This window comes from Typha latifolia, chromosome 7, assembly GCF_019914945.1.
Source record: "Typha latifolia isolate L0001 chromosome 7, TyphaL0001v2, whole genome shotgun sequence".
Lineage (NCBI taxonomy): Eukaryota > Viridiplantae > Streptophyta > Magnoliopsida > Poales > Typhaceae > Typha > Typha latifolia.
In genome coordinates this window covers 5,432,774-5,455,960 of record NC_133092.1, presented here as the reverse complement: position 1 = coordinate 5,455,960, position 23,187 = coordinate 5,432,774, and the positions used below count along the sequence as shown (strand labels likewise).

Below are 23,187 nucleotides of genomic sequence, written 5' to 3'. Positions count from 1 at the left end.
AAACTATAGCGAAAAAGACCACCCCAAACTTAATACAGTAATAAATCTATTTTTGTTTTTTTTTTCTTTTCAGTTGTGGACTTCAGACAAAGACCTGTATTAAGTCAAAATTAGCCAAATTTTTGGCCGCCTTCTCATCTTTCTTTCTCCCTAACTCCCTCCATGTCCTCCTTCGACTCGGAGCCATCGCCGCCGCCTCATCTCCACCGAGACTGGTTCTTCCCCTCCGCCCCGCCTTTCCTCTCCCCTCTCCGAACCCTAACGAAACCTAGAAAGCCCTCCCTTTTCCCCTCCACCAGAAGGGCTTCCAAGCACTACCTCCGCGATTCCAGGTCGCAGCGGCCTCCGGCGGCGCCGCCACTGCTGGCGAGGTCAGCCTCGGGATTATCGTCTGGATCTTTCTCGTCATCCCAGCCGCCTCCACCGCCGTCGATACCTCGGAGGGATCAGAGGTATGCTGGGGTCCGCCGCAAGGTTTGCTTCGATGTCACTTTGAAAAGGGATGAGAAGACGAGATCGGACTCTCGGAAGAGCGCAATGGAGCATAATTCGACGGGTGTGAACTTGGGAGCGGGGAAGATCCGATGGCCTGCGGCGGTCTCCACGGCGGTTAGTGAAAATTTTGAGATATTTGTTAGAATTCTCTTAATTCCCCAGAGAAAAAAAGTTGTCTTTCTTTTTCGGTTTTGTCATAGTTATTAATTTGTCGGTCTCTATTTTAGCAACGGTTGCGAGTTGGAAACTTTTGAATCGAGTAAGGTCATTTTGCTGGTCAGTCAAACACGTGAAACTAGGCTGCAGTTTGGGGGATTCTTTTTTTCATAGTTGCAAGATCAAGTATCATAATTGCCATTAAAATATTTGGATTCCTTAAAAATGCTCTTCTGTCAGTTTATTCTTACTAACAACAGTTAAAACTTAATCGAGATGAGAAATAGATTATTTGTTCCTTTAAAGATTGTTTGAAACCTGTCCAAAACTATATACCTGTATTATAGTACAAGAGGATCTGAATCAAGATCCAACTGTGCTGATATCTCTTTATTCCTAATGAGACATATTAAACATTCTAAACTTCAAAAAGAAGGGTATTTTGGTTATCCTACATATGCTAACTTTAACAATCACCCATTTAGAATATTCCATAAATGCTACTTCAAAATAGGCCATAATGACATTTTCTGAAAGAGTCCTATGATTTCAATATCGATTATGATATTCTAAATAATATTGTCGCAATTATGAAACTTAAACAGGTTGTCAAGGGCAATTATGTAAAACCAGTTGGAAGATTCTCCAATAAGATTTTTGCTTCACCCTTTGCAATGTTATATGGTTTAATTGCCTTTTTTGCCCTCTCAGCTTATTAACGGGCCATGATGTTAGATTTTTACTCTTTTTTTTAGGTGAAGTGGTGATGGGAAGTGTGATTTGACTGGTGTAGTGCATTAGATTGAAGAGGAAGGAGAGGAGGATTATTTGATTTAAAGTTTCTTTATCAAGTTTGGTACAAGAGCCGATTAAATTTGCTAGGCAATCGAGTGATCCATCCCAAAGCTGAATTCAACATGTGTTCTATAGATGAGAATTTCAAAATACATTTTATTTTTGAAAGGTCGAGAACGAACTATAGAATATGGAAATCTCAAATTTGGGCACTTAGAAAGCACAAAGCTATTTGAGAAGATTGTACTGTTGCAGCTTTGATAAGAAGTAATGAGAAGGTAAAAAGTAGGAATCTCATACCCCATGCATACTTGGTACCTAGCTTGTCAGATATTATCTGCAGTTATATTACAGAAGTGCTATTTCTTATCCGGACAAAGCGCATATAGTTTTTTACTGATTGTTTTAGGTTAATGTGGTCTTGATCATCAAGGTAGTCTTGTAGGGTTCTTTACACATCGTGATACTTTAGGAAAATTATTCGAAGAGTGACTAGATTTAGCTTTGCAAGTATTCTGATACTGGTTCCTGCTGTGAAGCAGAGGCTGTTGGATTTTGGTATTTCATGGTATTATTGAAAAGATTAGCACATTTCTTATGATGGTGGATCACAAAGAAACCTATTCTGTAGAGTTGCAAAAGGCATATGGAAAATGCAAGGCTTCTTAGCTGTTGCATTCTTTTAATTTTGAGCTATACTGAATTGTTGTTGCCTCCTGTCGATTGAGTTTTAATCTGATACATAATGATTCCTACTTTTGCAAGTTTAAAGTGGTTTAATTGCTTGAATAAAGATAGTATCATGTGATGTGATGGCAAGTTGGTCCAAGTACATTGACACATACAATTATATCATTTTTCTATATTCATTTTAGTTAGATATGGCTGATATCATATATCCATGTATTTATTAATTATTAGTTTGTAACCTTGTTACTGCTGCCTTGATCTACCTTGCTCTGTTGGAGTTGTGATTATGAATATTAAACATTTCAGATACTATTAGTGACTGTCTGCTTTTTTCTTGGTAGAGATAAAAGGAGAAAAGGCACATGCGTGCTTTATCCATAATGTATTAAGTGTTTCCTATACTTCCTCATCTGGGCTTACTTATAGGTCCAATGAATACATGAGAGTGGATGTTCCATTAGTGCGAGTAACTGGAGACTTCTAGGATTTCCTTTTAAGGGCAGACCTGTGAAGCATGGATATGATATGGAGATACAATGATACAAGAATACGACAAATTTAAAAAAAAACAGGATATGGATACTACAAGGATACACCTATAATAAATCAATAAAAATATATTTATCCCATTTACAACCAGTATTAATTCTTGTTCTATCTATATTTTTGTGGAGCTTTTAACTTGCTACTTTTGACATAAATAAAACAAGCAGATTTCTGCAGTGAAGCACTTAGCAGCCTAGTGTTGGATATCAGATGTTTTAGTAATTTGTAGCTAATAATAGAATGCCGAGTATCATTACTGTAGAAATTTCGTACATTCAGGGTTGTAGGGCTGAAGTGATGCGGAGCCCTACCTTTCTACATGGATGTTGTGACTTGATAAAGATAACATGGATAATGGTGCTCACCCGCTACACCAATATTATAATGCTGATATAGGTTTGCCTTTCCAACATCAGACTTCACCTTCAAAATATAACACATGAAATAGGTAATGGATGAACCTTTACATTATTATATCCCTCTGTCGTATTCCAGTGTATTAAGCTGTATTCTCAGTCCTCACAGTATCCAGTAATTTTTTTTTTTAAAATTTGGATTCTCAGTAGCTGTATCCAATATGGGTCGGAGACGTACGTGAATCATATCCAAAATGTATCAGGTATGTGTACGGGAGGTTAAATGCCATATCGGCGTTTCATAGGGGTAGACTTCTTTATTTCTGCATCACATGCCATCTGGGAGATTTTATGAGCAATAATTTGTGTTCTTCATGTTTCCAAATAGGTTCTTTTTGTTACACCAACTCCTATTTTGTCATTACTAGTGAGTTTTTCTTTTTCCATATGTAGGAATAATGTCCATAGACGGAGAGAAATTAGTTTCAATTCATTCAAGTCTTGGTAGACCATTAATCCAATCAATAGAGCTTCGATGCAAAGTTAAGGTGGTATGTTTTATACATACAATCTATTGTTATCTATTAGTTTCAAGCATTCGTTATCTAACTGGTTGATTGTTATTAAATCATAAAACTGAAGAAAATCATTTATTTTTTTCACATAAAGTTATTCTTTGTGAATGTTAGTGTCTATATGGAATCTCTGAAATAAATTCAATATTTGCCTATATATGGTTTTCCAGAATCTTGTTGATGGCAGATACTTACTGAAGACAGGATAATAGTTCATTGGTCAACTTATGGATTTTCTTTTGTAATCTGTGCCCAAATTATATGAACTGATGCCAGCTGCATTTATCATTGTTTGTTCTTCTTTCCAGGCAGTTATATGTTAACTCAATTTTAACTTTAGTAATTTGTTTTGTTATTTTACACTGAATTTATGATTGCAGCTCATTATCATGTGCTTTGCTTCACTTCTGCACAAGAACTTCTCATTACAGAACCAGGTTATAGATTTACAGGTAAATGAACATTTTCTATCTCCTATGTTTATTTATTTCCATTTGTCAGAAATTTCTTTTTGCCAAACTACTAAGATTGAGATGGTAGATGAGCTCTTACTGTCAACACAGCGATCTAGGAATGTAGCTTCTTCATTACCATGATATAGGTTTGCTAACTCCATTATGTTGCAATTTTTTTCTATATGTTCCATTCTAGGTTTTTTGGTTTTATAGAAACTATTATGTCTTGATTGTATTGTGGCTATGGTTGAGACTTGAGAACCTTCAAACAGCAAGGAGGTGGGAGGGGTCTTTTAAATGGAAATAATTGACACAAAAAATTCTGATTTCTTGTAATATGTTGATTCACTAAGAGAAAATATCTCTTGTAAACATTCAGATATGTTATAACATTCTATCAGGAGGAAAGGATACATTTTTGGGGAATAATTGCAATCAGGAGTCTCTAGATTTGAAATTCCAGCAGAACTTTTTGGTTATGCAGTATTGAGTAGAAATATATAAATTTAGGATAATATTATTTAGCTTTATCCAATTAGTTTTACTGGAGACATTTTCTTTGGCAGGACCAGCTTGTCGTCATCAAATCAAGACTACAGTCGCGTCTTGTAGATTCATACTTGGACATTGATGAGATTGTATCACATGAGAGCAGTTACATGTACAAAAGTCTAAAGAATTCTTCTATATTGTTGTCACTTGCTATGCTGTCCATCCCCCTAGTTATTATCAAGTATATTGATTGCTTGTCAATGTTAAGGAAGCCAGCAGAGTCTGAAGAAGTTCCCCTAAACAAGCAGTTAGCTTATCGTGTGGATGTATTTTTATCAGTCCATCCATATGCGAAGCCTTTGGCTCTACTATTTGCAACTCTGTTGCTGATATGTCTTGGTGGTTTGGCACTTTTTGGTGTAACAGATGATAGCTTTGCAGACTGTTTGTGGCTGTCTTGGACTTATGTAGCTGATTCTGGCAATCATGCAAATTCTGTTGGTGTTGGTCCTAAGTTAGTTTCAATCAGCATAAGTTTTGGTGGAATGTTGATATTTGCCATGATGCTTGGGCTTGTCTCTGATGCAATTTCTGAGAAGTTTGACTCGTTAAGGAAGGGAAAAAGTGAAGTGGTAGAAAAGAATCACACACTAATCCTTGGTTGGAGCGACAAGCTGGTAATTTTCAAACCTATGGTATTATATTCCTCATGCAGTATTTCCTTTGATTATAAGGAGAATTCTGATTTTTCTATGTTTTCACTTGTTGATCTCATATTCTACTATATTGTTCGTCATTTTATTCATTTGATCTAAAAACTATGTAATTTTATTTATGGCCGTGCCGGCAGTGTACCAGCACGTAGCACGAGGGGTGCTGCACAGCACCCCTCTTAGTGGTTTCGTCGCTCACCATCGACCTTGTCGTTGAGTTTGTTGTTGTCGATTGCCACTTGTCCGAGCTCGCACCCCCGTCGGGTGGCCTAGCCCGAGGGAGGGAGAGAGAGAGAGAGAGAGAGAGAGAGAGAGAGAGAGAGAGAGAGAGAGAGAGCGGGGGGGGCACACCCGACGGGGTGCGAGCTTGGGCGAGCGGCGACGACGAAGATGGGTAGTCTCTTACCTTTTTATCTCCCTCTCTTACGGCACGACGGGCAAATACCGGGGCATATACCGCGCCGTGCCAGTTGGTGGTCGGCATGGTCCGTGCCACGTGCCATCGTTGATTTTATTTACTCCAATGCTAAAGTTTATAGAGAGCAGGAACCTGTCATAATAAGTGAAGAGGGACAGTGTCACCAATTTATTTTCCTAGACTGTCTCTAATTTTCATCTAGCTAATCATTATATATAAATACTTACCATCCATATCAAACAATAAGAACTACTAGAGCTACCCAGGTTTAGCATGCCTAGTGGACGCCATTTTATTGGATGTTATAAGATGCCATTCTTTCCTCTCAAAGATGCACACATTCATAGACAAATCAAATATGCACATATATAATATACTTTATACTGCCTGGATATGTTTGTTTTCTTGCTTGTGTCTGTTGTCATATCAAGATGCACGTCTTTAGCTGAGCAACCTTAAATGCCTATTCACAGGCAGGTTTCCTGTTCCTCACCATTCCTTTCTAACAATTTGATGCTCATTCAAGTTCATGAGTCAGCCAAAACTCCCAATGTAGTCTCTTTTTATGACTGTAGCGCCTTTCCCACCACTGTTAAATTGATGATATTAACGTATAGATGATAATGCTTATTGTCATTCTCTAGTTTGCCCTCTTCTTTCACTTTTATTATGTCTAGATTATGGCATGATATATGATTGGGAAAAGTTCCGGACCTGGGTGAGGCCAAATATACATATCTCAGGCTTGGCAAGAGCCTCGACCCAAAGCCTGTATGAGGCCAGGCCAACATAACTCCAACCAGGCTTGATCCTGAACAATGTAATGGCCAGACTGAGTTTGTTTAATAGACACCGCTACTTGTGTGCTGAACACATCTGAAGTATCATATTATGCATATATTTATCTAAGTTTAGAACATGATTTAAATTTTATTATTTGGAAACAGGGGTCTTTACTGAATCAACTTGCTATAGCCAACGAGAGTTTGAGTGGTGGCATTGTGGTAGTGATGGCTGAGAGAGACAAGGAGCAAATGGAATCAGATATTGCCAAAATGGAATTCGACTTTAAGGGGACATCTGTAATTTGCAGAAGTGGAAGCCCTCTAATTCTTGCTGACCTGAAAAAGGTGTGCTTAATAGAACTTGTGAACTAGTTATGGTTCCTTCTATTTTTTATATCTCTTTGAGCATCAAAAATATTTCTCAGCTGGATCATACTTGTGATCATGATATTCTTTTTTCTGCAAATGTTCATTCCTACTAAATTGGCATTTTGTACGAAAGGTGTCTGTTTCTAAGGCTCGTGCAATTGTAGTTTTAGCTGAGGATGGAAATGCTGACCAGGTAGTCCTCTTGGAAATTGAATATATCAGACTTTTGATAGCCATTTTCCTGATCATTCCTTTGCATGGTTTATTTTCAGAGTGATGCACGAGCTTTACGAACTGTTTTGAGCTTAACTGGGGTTAAAGAAGGGTTAAGAGGACATATAGTGGTGGAACTTAGTGATCTTGATAATGAGGTATTAGTTAAACTTGTAGGTGGGGATCTTATTGAAACTGTTGTTGCACATGATGTTATTGGTCGACTGATGATACAATGTGCTCGTCAACCAGGCCTTGCTCAGGTAATTTTCTGATGATACACTACTACTTCTATTTATTATTATGGATAAAAAAGCCAAGACTTTATATATTTCATTTGTTTATTCTTTTATGGAGAATGTGCTTAATAAGAAAATAAAGGTAGCGACACATTCAAATGAAGGATATATTACATTTTCTAGTAAAGTAGAAAAAACCTTAAAGCAAATTTAGAAATTCAAGATCTAGTGAATACAAGACTTATACACGAAATGAAAGAGGGGAGATATGTATTAAACCAAGAATTGTTGTGATTTGATTTTAAAATTATGACCGACTATATACCTCAATACACTTGAGATATACAAAGTCTTAATAAATAATTTCGCTAAGTCCACAATGACAGAATTTGATATGAATAACTGACTACACTAAATGTAATCTGATAATAATGTAAATAACCAATGTCACTACTAATGTGTCTCTAATTAAACTGAATTGACAGATAATTTAAAACATAAAGACCAATAGAATTGAAAGATAAAAAGGGCTAGAGAGTGGAGGTGGAGTCCTGGTGCATCTCTCGCTTAGTCGCCATACTGACCGGTACTTAAAATGTTAGAAGTGAGATCCCATGAGCTAACAATTATAGCTTAGTGAGTGGAATCCATTTAAAAACCAAATAAATTCAAAATTGATTACTTTAAATAAATTCAAATTCAACAATATAAAATGACAATTTCACTAAGCATGTTCATAACAATAGTAATAATAACAACACAGGTAATAATAGCGTAAATCATAACTCATAACATGCTTCAGGTCAATATGCTGAATTTCTCTCAATATTAATCGTCTTAATTTGGTCAATACCCTATGGATCCACATCAATTAAAAGTCATCTTGAGATGACGTTCGGGTCTTTTCCTCATAGTTGATCTAGTTTGGATCACTAGGAGGTGACACTGTGATAAATGCACCTTGTCTCTTCACTTAAGGGTCACTAGGAGGTGATACTATGTGATAAATGCACTTTGTCTCTTCACTTAAGGGTCACTAGGAGGTGTCACTATGTGATATACTCACTTCGTCTCTTCCTCTAACCATTAAGAGAAATTAGAGTTACCATAGGAAGTCTTTCTATCTAACTTTAGATTGTTCCTTAACCCCGCCTGAGAGAAAATCACTGCAGCGATCTAAAATAAGATTTTTCTTTGGACTTTCAAGTAGACTTGAGTAACCACGAAAAGTCGCAAGCGATCTATGGTAGGACTATTTCCTAAGTTATACAAAATATCAATTATGTTTTTTCACTATAATTTTTGGTTATTAAAATTGCTATTTTGCACGAAGTATAACAATGCATTGAGACATATATTTTGCACACAGAAATATGATATCTAATTTGCATAGAGAAATACACAATCTGATAAAAAACACAAAGTAAAAGATGAATAAATATCTAAGTGAATCCACTCACCTGAGTTTAGGTCAAATGACTGAAATATCTAGTTCACGTGCTAGAAAAAATCACCACCTTTAATAGTAAACAAATAACATATTTTAATTTAATCAATATCATAATTTCTAAAATTTAAAACTAATTAAATGGCTAAAATAGAATAATTTAAGCCCAAAGGGTTAGGCTGGGTTGTGGCTGGTCTGCAGCCTACTAAAACCCACTAAATGGTTTGGGCTTAAGGTCCAAACCCACTATTATTCATGGGCTTAGCCTGCAATTCATGACTTATTAGGTTTTGGGTCAAGCCTTCTAGATTCGAAATCTAGACTTGAATCCAAAATCTAATTAGGTCAGCTTGGGTTGAGCCCGAGCCTGACCACATCGTCTTCCTTGAGGAGATCGACGAGAGGAAAGGGGGAGAGAGAGAAAAGAAGAGGAAGTTAAAAGAGATCACCGATGATCTCTATCACCGGCAGTCCACCGACCGCACCAACGCCTTCCTCGCAGTCTCGATGACCTGAACGAGGAGAGGGTAGATCGGTCAAGGTGATCGGTGGTGGAAGGCCTCCCATCCATGGCCGACGGTGACTCAAGCCACGAGGGCTCCAAAGGAGAACACCTTTAGTACGAGGTCAACGATGTGAAACTTTCAGTGGCGAAGCGGCTTCGACTCGAAGCCGCCGGGCGGTGGCACGATTCATCGGTGAAGTCGCAACCCCAATTTTATAAGCTAACATATTAAACTTTAATTAACTTTAAGGAGTGGGAGAGAACTAACCAAAGAGAAGAGTGGTGGACTCCAATTACTTCGGCAGTGCTCCGATGGTGCTTCGATGGTTTGCTCCCACAAGTGGTCCTGATGGTAAATAAAAGAAGAAGAAGATGGGAGGAGGGTGGAGGAGATAGAGAGAGGCTGTAGATAGGGAAGAAGGTGAAATTAGGGTTTTTATTTATAGAGAGAGATTGAATTATGATTTCAATGTGGATTCGACTGAAAAACTCGTGACCACCTTTTAATTGTTTTTTCCATTTCTTACAAAGAGTGTAGAGCTGACGAGGACGGCCGTAGATGTGTGGATTTCTCCCTCCTCCATCATGGGTTCCTTACTCTTGTCTTATGTTCAGCTTTCTCCTCTCATTTCTTTGACTTCTTTCTCTCCCATTGTTGCCTCTGCAATAGAAGGGGCAGAACAATGGCTGCTTCCAGGGTGCCACACTACAATGGATTCAGAGCAGTTGGATGTAGAGGTGTCCTGCTGCTATAGTCGTTGTCTTGTGCTTTAGTGCCTGTCATACTGTCCTCATGGTAGTCGTCATGCTACCGATGCAACCGATGCAACAACAATGAAAGAGATGTTGGAAGAGGAAAAAAGGGAGAGGACGGAAGGGGAAGAGAAGGGAAGAAGAGAGAGAAGGTGGAAAGAAGGAGAAGAGGGGAGGGAGGGCTCTGCCAATTAAAGTGGACACCATACCAAGAGAAGAGGTGGAAGAAAGGAGGAGGAGAATAAAAGTGAGGGAGGATTGACGTCAATTTTGTAAAAAGAAAAATAAGAATAGTTTCATCCAGCAAAGATATGCAAATTAGTAAAAGTGGGCTGTTTTTGTGAAAAGCAATAAGCAAACTTGTTTTTTTTTGTGAAAAAGGATCTAAAATTAATGATTGAACATTTATACTCAAAGTACGTGATTTTATTGTCAAAGTGTTGATAGCTTCTTTTGAGGCCCTAAGTTTTGTTCTTATGTAGATCCTTTTCTCATGCTTGCTTCCTTGTAGCTTTGCATTGTTATTTAAACATGTAAATGGTCTTGGACAGATATGGGAGGATATACTTGGGTTTGAAAACTGTGAATTCTACATCAAAAGATGGCCCCAATTGGATGGAATGCACTTTGAAGATGTACTAATCAGTTTTCCTGATGCCATTCCCTGTGGTATAAAGGTGGCATCTTATGGTGGAAAGATCATTTTAAATCCTGATGATTCCTATGTTCTACAAGAGGGGGATGAGATACTAGTAATTGCTGAAGATGATGATACCTATGCACCAACAACGTTGCCTAAGGTGATATCTTTATTTTAGAAAATCAATATCATTAGTGAATATGTCCAATTGGTCAGTACTATCAATTATTAGGACTCTTATTTTCTGTACCTCCCAGGAGGTTTACTGAAATTTAGATTATCCAAATATTGGGTAGTGCTTTCTCTTATTTCAAGAGCTATATTCATCATATACGTTTTGCCATGATCATACAAAGACTATTCTCCCTCTTTTTGTATTTGTTTGTTATTTATTTCTTGTCATTTTCTTATTTATCTACTTTCTTTTTCTTTATCTTCTGCTAGGAGAACTAGAGCCACAACTAAATCTCTTTCACGCATATCTAGTTTTGCCTACTTATGTTCTGATTCATGTCATCAGACGTGCCTTATCAAGTTATCATAATTTCATGGTGCTTTAAAAAATTATTTTTTTTAGACAACTACAATATAAAATCTTGTAGAAACCGAGGTCTGGAAACTTTAATATCTTTAGGTCTTTTATTGGATGATACCAAGATTGTCAGTTGACTCAGTTTGATGTGTAGATCTATTAATTTATATCATTGTAGTTTATGCTTGTATAATTCTTGTTTGTCAGTTAGGTCTAGCTTTAAAAATGGTTTCAACTTTCAACCTGATCTTCTTTAATTTTCGCTGGAACAAAACAGACTTGCCAAAGCTCTGACCAGAACACTTTAAGTTAGATAATTCAGATTGCTTGTTATTTCTTAAAACACGTACATTTCTGTTGAGTTTTTTTTAAGTTGGTTGAAATTTTAAATTTCAGAGCTGAAGACTGCTATCAACTGTATTGCAGTTTACAAAAAGGTCACAAATTGACTATGACTTGGTTGTACAAAATTTTCATCTTGGAATTGTTTTAACTCATGTTCTATTATTTCACTGGGAATGCATCTGAAAGAAAGGGTGCTTTAAAAGGATTCCAACTTTCATTTATGACACCTCGTCACAAGACACACAACCATATTGTGGGTATTTTTATCCAACTTCCTTTATCAAGTGATTCTTAGATACATATAGTATACATTTTCTATAAGCTGCAGGCTCTTACTACTTAGCAGGTGCTCTCACATTTCAAGAATGTTCAGGTCATCTTTGGATGCCCTGGCACATTCACTTAGTTTGTGAAAGAATGTGCAGTGGAACATGCAATAAGGTTTTCAAGTTAACACATTAACATTTGATTATTTTCATGCAAGGTTTTATGTGTGTTATGTGCCAGGAAGCATGGTACCATGCTGACAGAATTCTAGGCATGGTCTGGCATGCCTTGCGTAATGTCAAGATTGTGGTGCTGTCAAATAACATGCCACTTGGCACATGAAATCCATGCTTTCATGTTTATCATGTTAATCAAATTGTGCCTACCACCTCAACAATATCAGCTTCTTATTGGACTATCTGTGTAAAATTGATTGAGAAATTATTAACATTTATAAGGAACAAACTAGGAATTCAGTATCATAAAAACCTTTATAAGGGTCCATTTTTCAATTTCCTCAAATTAGAATATGCTGATCTATGTCAGACTCAAGTCCATTGTTAGATTAGTTTCCTACAATACTTCTTTAAAGCATGGATGGCCGTGCCGGTCAGCACTTGCCGTGCCGGCGGCGTACCGACACGTGGCAAGAGGGTGCCGCACGACACCCCTCCTAATAGCATCGCCGCTCACCATTGACCTCGTCGCCGCTCGCTGTGGCCGTCGCTTCGTGCCCTAGCCCCTGAGAGAGGAGAGAGAGAGAGAGAGATCGGGAGAGGGTTAAAAACTTAAGTTGCGGGTTCGGATCCGGATCTGGATCAGCGATGGCGACGGTGACTACAATGGCAAATGTGAGTATCCCTTACCTTTTTCTCTTATTCTCTTACGGCACGGTCGGCAAGTGCCGTGGCAAGTGCCGTGGCATGTGCCGTGGCATGTGCCGTGCCTGTGGCACAGTCATCATTGACTTTAAAGTATTGGAGTAAATTAGGAAATACAAGAACCAGTAAGTTAGATATAGTTCCTCGTAAATTTAATCTTATTAGAACTTATGTTGTACAGTGTTTTAGTGCCTTTTTAGTTTAACTTCCTAAATTGGTGATAGCCTCACGCATGGAACTTCCCTTTCTATGTGAAGTTGATGTTAAAATTTAAGATATGTTTTTAAGATAAGTGGATGTGAGAATTTTCTTTGTATCTTAACATGGAAATATAAGTGCCAGAGAAAAATTATTCTGTATAATATTTGTGCTTTGCTAACAAAGAAAAGGAAAGCAATTTGGCTTATTGTCAAGGAGATCTTGTTTTTTCCACGTCAGTTTAATCCCACAGAATCTGCAAAACGTGTAACTTAAGATAATTAAACCCTATGGAAGCATAAATAATTTTATCATTCAGGTCAAAGAGGCAGTTTACATAGACATTATTCACCCTGCAAGACAGCCCAAGATGATACTACTTTGTGGATGGCGGCGGGATATAGATGATATGATAGTGGTAAGTTCTATCTTCAGAACCCCTGATTCCATTTTCTTTTGCATCTATTCTGCAGGTCGGGAGAGGCTATCTTCCCAAAGATTTTGTTCTTCCAAAATCTCCAGAAAATATACTATTTTGTGGTTGGCGCAGAGATATGGAAGATATGATTATGGTAACTTTATGATGATCTAGAGTGATGCTTGCACTTTTTCTGTTTCAGGAACTTGCACTGTTTTTATTTCAGGAAATGTTTCATTTTTCATACTTTATGTGTTTATTGTGATTTAGGCCTTGTCTTTTTCACTATGGTTAATTTTACCTGCCACCCCTACATGTTTTTAGTTAAATCACAGAAAACACCCTACTATGGGTGTGTTTTGAAAATTTATTGACCAATATGAGGGGTGCTGAGGGGTTCTTTTTCTGGTATATTATGGAAAATGCAGGGATCAAATAAAAATAGTGAAAAAGATAGGGTATGAACCTCAAGAAACACATAATGTGGGGTGCAAAATGAGAAAATTCCTTTATTTTAAGTTCTGTGGTCAAAGGTTCTTGGGAAATTATATGGTAGGGGATTTTCTTCATCATGAGGCAGATCTTGTGTTGCATTGAAAATATTGTAATTATAGTTCTTTGATGCTCTCACGAAGTTAAAATCCCATTTTTTGAGAAGGATTCACCAAGTAGAAGAAAAAAATCCCTTGGACTTCCTTGTATTATCTTATATTCTTATATAGCCATTTCTAGTTATCTTATGTAAGTTAACTGTAGTGGATTTGGGAAATTCTTCTCTGTCCTTTAATATATCTGCACTTTGTTAAATTTTATGGTATCCTTTAGCTGCAGATTTCCAGTCATTGTACTTTTTTTTTCTTCATTTCCTGCACTGTTTGAAAAGAAATAATGATATAAAGGACATCTTATCTATTTGTACCAACATGCAGCTGATTATGCTGATGCAGCCCCTTAACTGCCTAATGATAAGCAAGCCGCCTACTCTGTTTTATAACTTATAATTAGTTATAAGTCGGTTAAGTGTGATATGTCAATGAGTAGCGACATAAGACACTTGGGCACCAGTGTCTCCTGTGCGTGCGTGCGTATTTTATTATCCATTCTTATGCAATTCAAATTTTTGTTTCTTGTATTAGCTTACTGGAAGTTCCGAAGGGATCTTTACTATGCTATGATGTTCTGCAGAAAACCTAAATAAGTCTTCAGAAGTTGTCTTTTACTTTTTTTCTTTCTTGATTATTGTGTGTTTTACTTTTTTTTATCATATGTTTTCACATTTTATTATATTTAAATTTATGAGCTGACTTGGAGGGACTAGTTAGTTAGATTGAGTCATTTTTATCTTATTTCCTGCATTGTTATTTTCTGCATTAGGCTGGGTTGAGTCATGAGATATTTGGACAGGTTGAGTTATGTTAAATTTTGCACTATGTATTAGACTCTTAGTCATGGGCCCACCTGACTTAGGTCTAGAATAGCCATCAAATAGTGTGATGAGCACCCATATTGGGGATATTGGAGAATTACCCTAACTTAGCTTTTACTAGTTAGCACTTTAACCCCCTTTCTCTCTTACCCCTCCTTTATCCTAGCTGCCACTGCTAGCCACCACCGAGGCGCCGCCCTTCCTCCTCGTCATTCCAAGCCACCTCCCCCCTTCAAGGATCGGACCCCATCTCCTCCTTCCTCCTCCTTTCTTTCCTAAACCTACCTTTTACTACCTCCACCCACGAAATCTCCAAAGAACTCTAGAGATTAGCCCAAGCTGGTCTGCCATCTCCGACGAGCGTCCACTGTTTGATCAATATCTCACTATCTACCCATCTGATACTCACGATCTTGAGTTTATTGGAAATCTCTCTTCAAGAGAGACAACATACCCAAATTTCAGGTCCATCCAATGGCTGGATCGTCTAAAATCGAATTCTAAAGTTCTGCCTAAAATATGTCTCAGCCCTGAACCGGTTTCACCATTGCCAAGCCCTTTCCACCATCCACATCATGTTCGGATCACAACACTAAATTATTGTGGTTATCTCTATGATGGATTGCATTCGTGATGCGCACACACTGAATAGGCACTATGTGATAGTGGCAATGATAGCCGTGCCGATTCTAGTCAACACTTACTGTGTCGGCTGCGTACATGAGAGATGCTGCACGACACCCCTCCTAGTAGCTTCACTGCTTGCCATTGAGCTCGTCGTCTCTTGCTGCTCGCCGCTCATAGCTGTGTTGGGTACAAGCAGCGCAAGCTCGGGCGGCGACGAGCGGTGATGGTGAGCGGCAATGATGAGGACGACGACGAGGTTGATGGCGAGTGGTGAAGGGTGAAGGTGAGTAGTCTCCTTTTATCCTTATCTTTTTCTCTCCCTCTCTTGCGGCATGTGTCGTGCTGTGCTGTGCCTGTGTCACAACCATCCTTGCTATGTAGTACCTTGGCTTTCCCCATACCATGTCTGGCATACATTGCTTGTACCACCATGTATACAAATAGTTCTTTTAGACAACTTCTCAACCCATTTTCAATGCATTTTGGTTGTGAGGCTCTTTAGAAAACTTTTCACTAGGTCTTTGAGGTCCCTTAGCAGACTAAGTCATTAATGCTGATGGACCATAAGGCAGAGACCTTATACACCAGAAATACCTTATGTAAGATAGTTTTCCTTGTAAAGCTGCGTAATTATTTCTCAAACAAAGTTCTTGTTCTTATATGCTGAAATTGAGCTACTAACAAATGAAGTTAGGTTAAATGGATCAGGGTATTAATGGTCTCTGCATTTTCCGTTGTTGCATATGGTTTTTGAGGTCCTCAGAACAAAATTTGAGAAAATTTAGGTCGTTAAATGTATTCCTCAGGTGTTGGATGCTTTTCTAGCACCAGGATCAGAGTTGTGGATGTTTAATGATGTACCTGAGAACGAGAGGGCTGGAAAGCTAGAAGCTGGTGGTCTGGACTTAAGTCGCCTTGAAAATATAACTTTGGTCAACCGGGAGGGAAATGCAGTCATTCGTCGGAATTTAGAGAGTCTTCCCCTAGAATCATTTAATTCAGTAAGTTACTTTAAATGAAACTCCTATACTATTTAATGCCTTAAACTTCTAAGTCAGTCATATATAATATGGTCGGCTCATTACTTTAATAATACTGCAGCATTAATTATTGAGCTTATTGGTGGAAAATACTTGCAGATTTTGATTTTGGCTGATGAATCTGTTGAAGATTCAGCAATACAGGCTGATTCAAGGTCTCTTGCAACCTTGCTGCTCATCAGAGATATTCAGGTTCATCTAAGGAAATCTATTTTTCTTTTCTACACGTCATTTGTTAGTGTTTCTTCACATGGTATTTTTATTATAATTTATAAGTTCTTCATGTTATCAAGGTCACTAGGAGGACACTCGCATTGCTGTGTATTCTGATAACTATTTGTGTGATTGCTGAAGGTGTTCTCAATTTATCATTGCTAATATAACCATTATGAGGCTGATATTTTGTTGTCTTCTCCCTCATAATTCACGGAGGCTGTTTACCACTTCACCCTAATCCCTTCCTTTCTGTTCCCACATGGCCATTTGTAGCAACTAATAAGAAGATTCTAGTTAAAAAGACTAAAAGAGAGAAGCTATATTTAATGTTTTTTTTTTTTTTAAAATCTGATGCATAAAGAAGATGAGGCCAGGCAAGGCAGTAATCAAAGGATAAACTTAAAGAAGGCACAAAACAAACAGAAGAGTGCTTAAATAGATAGATCAAGTGGTCATTTATATGTTCAAGTTCCTGCCCTTCATGTAACGGGCATGAATGCATGACCCAGTTTGTTATGCCCAGGGAACATTATAGATATTATATGGATATAATTTCACCGAAGTGTAAAAGTTACCATCTAGAATATTTTAACTTTATTAAGTTGAAGTCTTTCTGCAATTTGACAGTGCCGTTCCTTCTTTATTTCTTAAATAAACAGAAACTGAGAAATAGAGAACTACATTAAAGCATGGTCTAATATCATATGTAACATTAGCTATGTAGCTCTGTTAGTTGAAATTTAAAGTGGCTCTCTTACTATTTTAGTCATTCATATGCATCTGGCCCTTTTATCTGATAAAATTTCCTGGTTTTAGTTATTAGATTGCTGACTGAAGAGAATTAAGTTCCTTACTTTGGCCTAGTTCTTTATTTGAAATGTTTATTGATGGAACAAAATACTGCTAGGTAATCTTGTGAAGAAAGAATACATTCGTGGTTACTGATGTCAGATATGCTTATTATTGAAGTTGAAAATTTCCTAAGTCTAATGGCAGGCAAAGCGACTTCCTGTGGTCTCACACCTTCATAGAGGAAGCTTCTCCCAAGTTTCTTGGATTGGGGAAATGCAGCAAGCATCTGTTAAATCTGTCATAATTAGTGAAATTCTGGATCCCAGGACAAAGAATTTATTGTCCATGTCAAAGATCAGTGATTATGTTTTATCAAATGAACTGGTGAGCATGGCGCTAGCAATGGTTGCAGAAGACCGCCAAATAAATGATGTATTGGAGGAACTATTTGCAGAAGAGGTACAATATTTCTTCTTAACATTATTGTACTTAGATAATAAGGCTTTCTATCTTTAAGATACTATTATAAGCTTATAACAACAAAAAGTTAAATTGTGTGAAGTTGCAAAGAAAGTTGTTTGTTCTCCAATTTGATCATAATTACTAAGCTCCCATTCACTTTTAGAATATCTTGTTTCCTAATTTCATAATACAAGTTCTTACTCCGGAATAACAACTAAATATCATAATAACCCTATTCTAGAATATAAATACTATTTATCAAAATTATATTTTATACCACACACTAACCCAATTACTAATTTACTTTTGATTTAACTATAAATTCTCTCAAATGTCTTATCATAATTTATTACTATTCTCTCCTCTTTAAACATCTTATCATAATTTATCACTTTATCTCTCTTAAACACTTATAATACATAATATGGTTATATATATTTTACCATCCTGTATTTATGCCTAAAATTACTTTACCCTCCTATATTCTAAAAAGTCTTAAATCAGCCCTTGTACTTATGATTAAAATGAGACTGTTAATTTTTTTGTTAAATTTAATTGAACGATGCCAAAATGACTAAAATACCCCTATCATGCTTTCTAGACAAGACATGTAGATTTTTGAGATAATGACGTTGAATGACCAAAATAGTCATGATGCTCAATTAAATTTGACAAAAATATTAACGGTCTCACTTTACTCATTAGTATAGGGATTAATTTTAGACTTTTTAAATTATAGAGGGATAAAGTGATTTTGCGCATATAGTGAATGTATTTAATCCTATATAATATCACATCATATAATAATAATAATATTAAGTATTATTATTGTTGTTATTAAAAACTATTTTTAATAGTAAATTCTTAAAATTAATTATATATTACAAAATTGCTTAATAATATAATATTTAGTTGGATAAAATAAAAATATATTTATAATTTGATGTTTATAATGATTTTATTTTACACTAAATAAATAAAATTCAAATTAAAAAGTATAAATATCAATAGTTTAATATTACGTGAAAATAAGTACATTTTATATTATTTATTATTATTAAATATTAGTTTTGAATATCTGCATACAAAAATATAAATAGAAATATTAAAAAATTCTTAATAATATATAGTCTAATTTGATATAATAAAAATGTAATTATCAATTCTATTATTATTAATTTTTTTTTATATGTACTAATAATATTAAAAGTATAATATTAATAAAGCAATATGTTATTGTGTTAATTATTTATTCAAAGATAAAATAATACATTCACTATTTAAACTATGTATTAACCTAATCAAATCTTCCCTTCGCCTATAAATATATAAAAGTGTAAATATTAATAATCTCATGTTTTTAGATAAAATGAAAAACATGTTTTCCATGTAGAATAAAATTTTGTTCTATCAACTATAAAATATAATAATTTTTTATAATATTTTTTATATATAGCCATTGCATATGTACCGATAAAATATAAAGCAATACATACCTAGTGCCTCGCCCTAGCATTGCATATGCTGTCCGCACCCCCCCTTGCATTGCATTCCTATCGCCCTAGTTTTATATACCAAGCATCGTAGCATTTTATACCTAATAGCATTACATAAGGCCTTGCATTGCATACCTAGCACCTCGCCCTAGCATTGCACACCTAGCGCCCCACCCGAGCATTGCATATATAGAGTATAGCAATTTAATTTTCATCTATCCCATCAATCTACTTTAGTAATTTTTCCTTCTCTATCTTCACTTTATATCACATCATAGATAATTATTCTTGAAGTGAATGGGTTTTGGTAATAACAAATAAGAATTGCTATTCCTATTTCAATCTTATTCCAGATGTGAACGAGGCCTAAAAGTTTTAAAAAAAAGCCATCCCATTGTAGCATTCATTTTGTGGAGTTTTTGACCAATATAGCCCTTTTAGAACTTTATATACCTAATTAGATCTCACCCTAAATTTTATATCAAAAGGGATTTAATCAGCGTTCTACTTAAAAAAATAATATCGGTAATAAGTTCACCTAAAAAATGCTGAATTATTTCAGTGTTTATGAAATTTTATTTTATCTTTTTCTAAATAAAACATTGAATTGTTGAGCATTTTATGTAAACAGAAAACGCTTAAAAGTTCAGCATTTTATGAAAATATAAATGCTCGACTGTTTAGTGTTTATCAAAGAAAAATAATTTAAAAGGTCAACTACTTAGTTAATTTTAGGGCATAATTTAAATAATAGTTTATTTTGGACATATAATATATCATTACGAAGATGAAAGAGTTAATCATAGCTTAATTGGACCTCAAATGAGAAAAATATAGATAAAAATATTACAAAAAAAGTTTAGAGCATTATAATTTTTTGTTCAGTTATCCATTTTGGTTCCTAAAATATATCATTATGAAGATATGGAAAACATCTATGTTGGAATAGCATTGCGACTGTAGCTGACTGCGCACAAAATCTCAAAATAAGAACGATGGACCCAATTTTAATTTAAAATTTTTTGTTCAATCGTTTGTTGAGAAAAATGACGAATAGTTTAGCATTTTTAAAAAAAGGAAAACGCGAAACTTTTCAACATTTTTATTTAAAAATAAAATGCTGATAAGTTCAATGTTTTAATTAGAGGATAAGACGTTGAGTTCATCTAAAATTAAAACGCTAAATTTATCAGCGTTTTACTGACGGCTATAGTAATACATACTTATTTTGGTATTAAATTTGGGGTGTGGTCTAGTTTGATAAATACAGTTTGGGAGAGGGCTAGTTTGATAAAAAACTCTCAGTTTGTGTGCATAAAAGTTCAAGGATATGTATGCATGCATGTGCTCTTACCAGCAAGGATTTAAGTGGTACGACCCATGCTGGCATAGAAAATAGTACATAATATTTGGCATGAATTGTGGCGCCGAATACTGAAACTCATGCTTACCAGTACATACATTAACTTGACAAGGATGCTAAATATTCAAAGGGAATGAAAGGAAAAAAGGATAAATCTTCTGTCATGGTAGTCATATGCTCCTAGTCTCTTAGGAACTAGGAAATAATAAGAAGTCCTCATGGTGGTACTACCAATAATTATTTGCCAAGTAATTATCTTGTAGATCAGTAAAGTTATGGCTAGCAGGGCAAAAGTAAGTCATGAAGCTTGAACTGAAAATTGCAAGTTAAAGAGTAATCACCAGTAGCTTGTTTTACTTTTCTTTTCCCTGATTTGCCTGGTAGCTCCATTTTCTAGTCAGACATGATATGTGATGTGTCAATAGCAGAATGTGCCATTAAATAGTATATTCAGCTGCATAAGTGCATCATTGTTTTCGGGATATCTTGTTTCAGGAAGTATTATCTTTCTATGATAATTTTGTCTTGACCCTTCACCTCAAACTAAGAATGCTTTATTCAATGACATTTCCATTATTATGGTTGAGCTTTCGATATATTGTCTTCTCTTAAGCAATTATGAGTTAGTATTGCCAATTATTGGCCATAGCGCACAATGATTTCAAAGAATGTAATCTGCTATAATTAGTTGAGTTATGGAGAAGAAAGGTGATTGCCACAAAATCAAGATGGTAGAAACATCATCCTTCTTTATAGTGCATACATATTATTCTTATGTACACATTTAAGCACAAGAAATTATGAGATAAATTTAGTATACTCAGACTTATTATCACCTCTTTGATGACTAGTGTGATCCTAATTTGTTAATTTAAAGTTTTAAGCATACAATTTCATGATAACTCAGCAGTTATTTACATTGTTTAATTTCTTCCATTAGAAACCAGATTGCTTACAAGGAATTCTAATTGTGTACATGTTCAGACCATGCTATATGGTCAGCCATCATTATGTTCAACTGCCACGTATGCGGTGAGCACTGCATCATATAAACATTTTCATTGAAACTAAACTTGAACTTCTTTAACACGTAATCCTTAAATCCCATCCCCCTATTCTTTTACCAGGGAAGTTTTGCGATGCTATAGTGTGGTGAAAGTTTGATTCATATTTTATAGTACATGACTGATGAAATAAGGGGAAGGTGGTTGACATGTAGTGAATTAGTTGCATTACATAATGAGCAATACTGCTACTAAAAGAGGTACTGACTAGCTTTCCTTCTAGAATCACTCTTTCCTTCATATAACTAACCAAGAGATTTGTCTGCAAGAAAACTAGACACAAACAGAAGAACACTTTTAAGTTTAGTCTAAGCTTTTAACTACTAATTCAATTTATACTCAGCTATTGCACTAAATTTCTTCTTGCATGATTAGTACTCTGCGACTAACCACTTCACTTAGCAGGGAAATGAAATGCAGATACGGTCTGCTGATCTCTACCTTCGGGAGGAGGAAGAGATGAACTTCTTTGAAATTATTTTACGTGCTAGACAAAGGAAAGAGATTGTAATTGGGTACCGTCTTGAAAATGCTGAGCGTGCCATCATCAATCCTCCAGGCAAGGGTGTACGGCGAAGGTGGTCATCCAGGGACATTTTTGTTGTCATAGCTGAGAAAGAATGAAATAACCTTGCTAGATGGTCCATGAATGAGAGGTGATGTTCAAAATGAAGAAATTGAAGGTAGTTCAGAGACCAAAAGCAAAAGTCTCTACGAAGCAACTTCCTAATTGACGGAAACAAACCACAGGCTCAGAAACCAGAAGAATAAGAGCTCGCATATATAAGTAGCAGCACTTGGAGTAAAAGGGTCTACTCATGGATCTTATTTCAAAGCAATCTCAGTTTATCCAATGGGGTAGAGAATTTTACATTGAGCTCCAAATATATTCTGGTAGGATGGGATACTTCAATCAACATACAACTGCATGTGCGAGCTCTCATACAGCTAAAGTGAATTGTTGGTGTATTATCAGCAGTTGCTATTGCCCTGTAAAAATAGTTATACATTGGTTGACATGGGACGAGAAGGCCCAGGATCTTTGCTTGCAGCTTAAGAGATATTAATAGCTGCTTTCTTTTGTACATAGTTGAACATGATTAATAGGTGTCTACTGAATGCCTATTTGAAAAGGACCTATATGTTGAGGAGAAATATAGAAGACCTTGTGTATTAAGAGTGAGATTTAGGACCTGATGAGATATTGTAAAGAATTGCTGTTTTTGAGGTATGCAGCTGTAGTTAATAAATAATGCTAAAAGAGGTCATAATGATAAAAGACTCTACAGATTGATTAGGACTTTCAAAATAGTACAATTATTATCTTTTACTGGTTCACTGTTAGTGCACTTTTCGACAGGCATTTTCGACTGTCCTTTTCTCTTCTAATCCGATTGTCACTAGGACAAGCGGGTTCA

The 23,187-nt window shown here is 35.9% G+C and overlaps 1 protein-coding gene across 13 annotated transcripts; it reads left to right on the top strand.

Moving 5' to 3' along the window:
• Positions 1-117: 117 nt before the first annotated feature.
• LOC140792308 (probable ion channel CASTOR) lies at positions 118-23,048 on the top strand. 13 transcript variants are annotated; one of them, XM_073143223.1, is made up of 16 exons: positions 470-609; positions 1,407-1,724; positions 2,962-3,130; positions 3,246-3,301; positions 3,492-3,586; positions 3,994-4,065; positions 4,635-5,237; positions 6,639-6,821; positions 6,979-7,038; positions 7,118-7,321; positions 10,554-10,802; positions 13,339-13,437; positions 16,143-16,337; positions 16,476-16,568; positions 17,589-17,843; positions 22,175-23,048. In XM_073143223.1, the coding sequence occupies exons 5-16, from the start codon at positions 3,497-3,499 to the stop codon at positions 22,391-22,393; spliced, it is 2,322 nt and encodes a 773-aa protein (XP_072999324.1). In that variant the 5' UTR covers positions 470-609; positions 1,407-1,724; positions 2,962-3,130; positions 3,246-3,301; positions 3,492-3,496; the 3' UTR covers positions 22,394-23,048. The 13 variants fall into 13 exon arrangements, 12 of the variants coding, with proteins under 12 accessions (XP_072999327.1, XP_072999317.1, XP_072999316.1 ...); XM_073143221.1 differs by having other exon boundaries at positions 3,492-3,589; XM_073143222.1 differs by lacking the exon at positions 1,407-1,724 and having other exon boundaries at positions 478-609; positions 3,492-3,589.
• Positions 23,049-23,187: the final 139 nt, after the last annotated feature.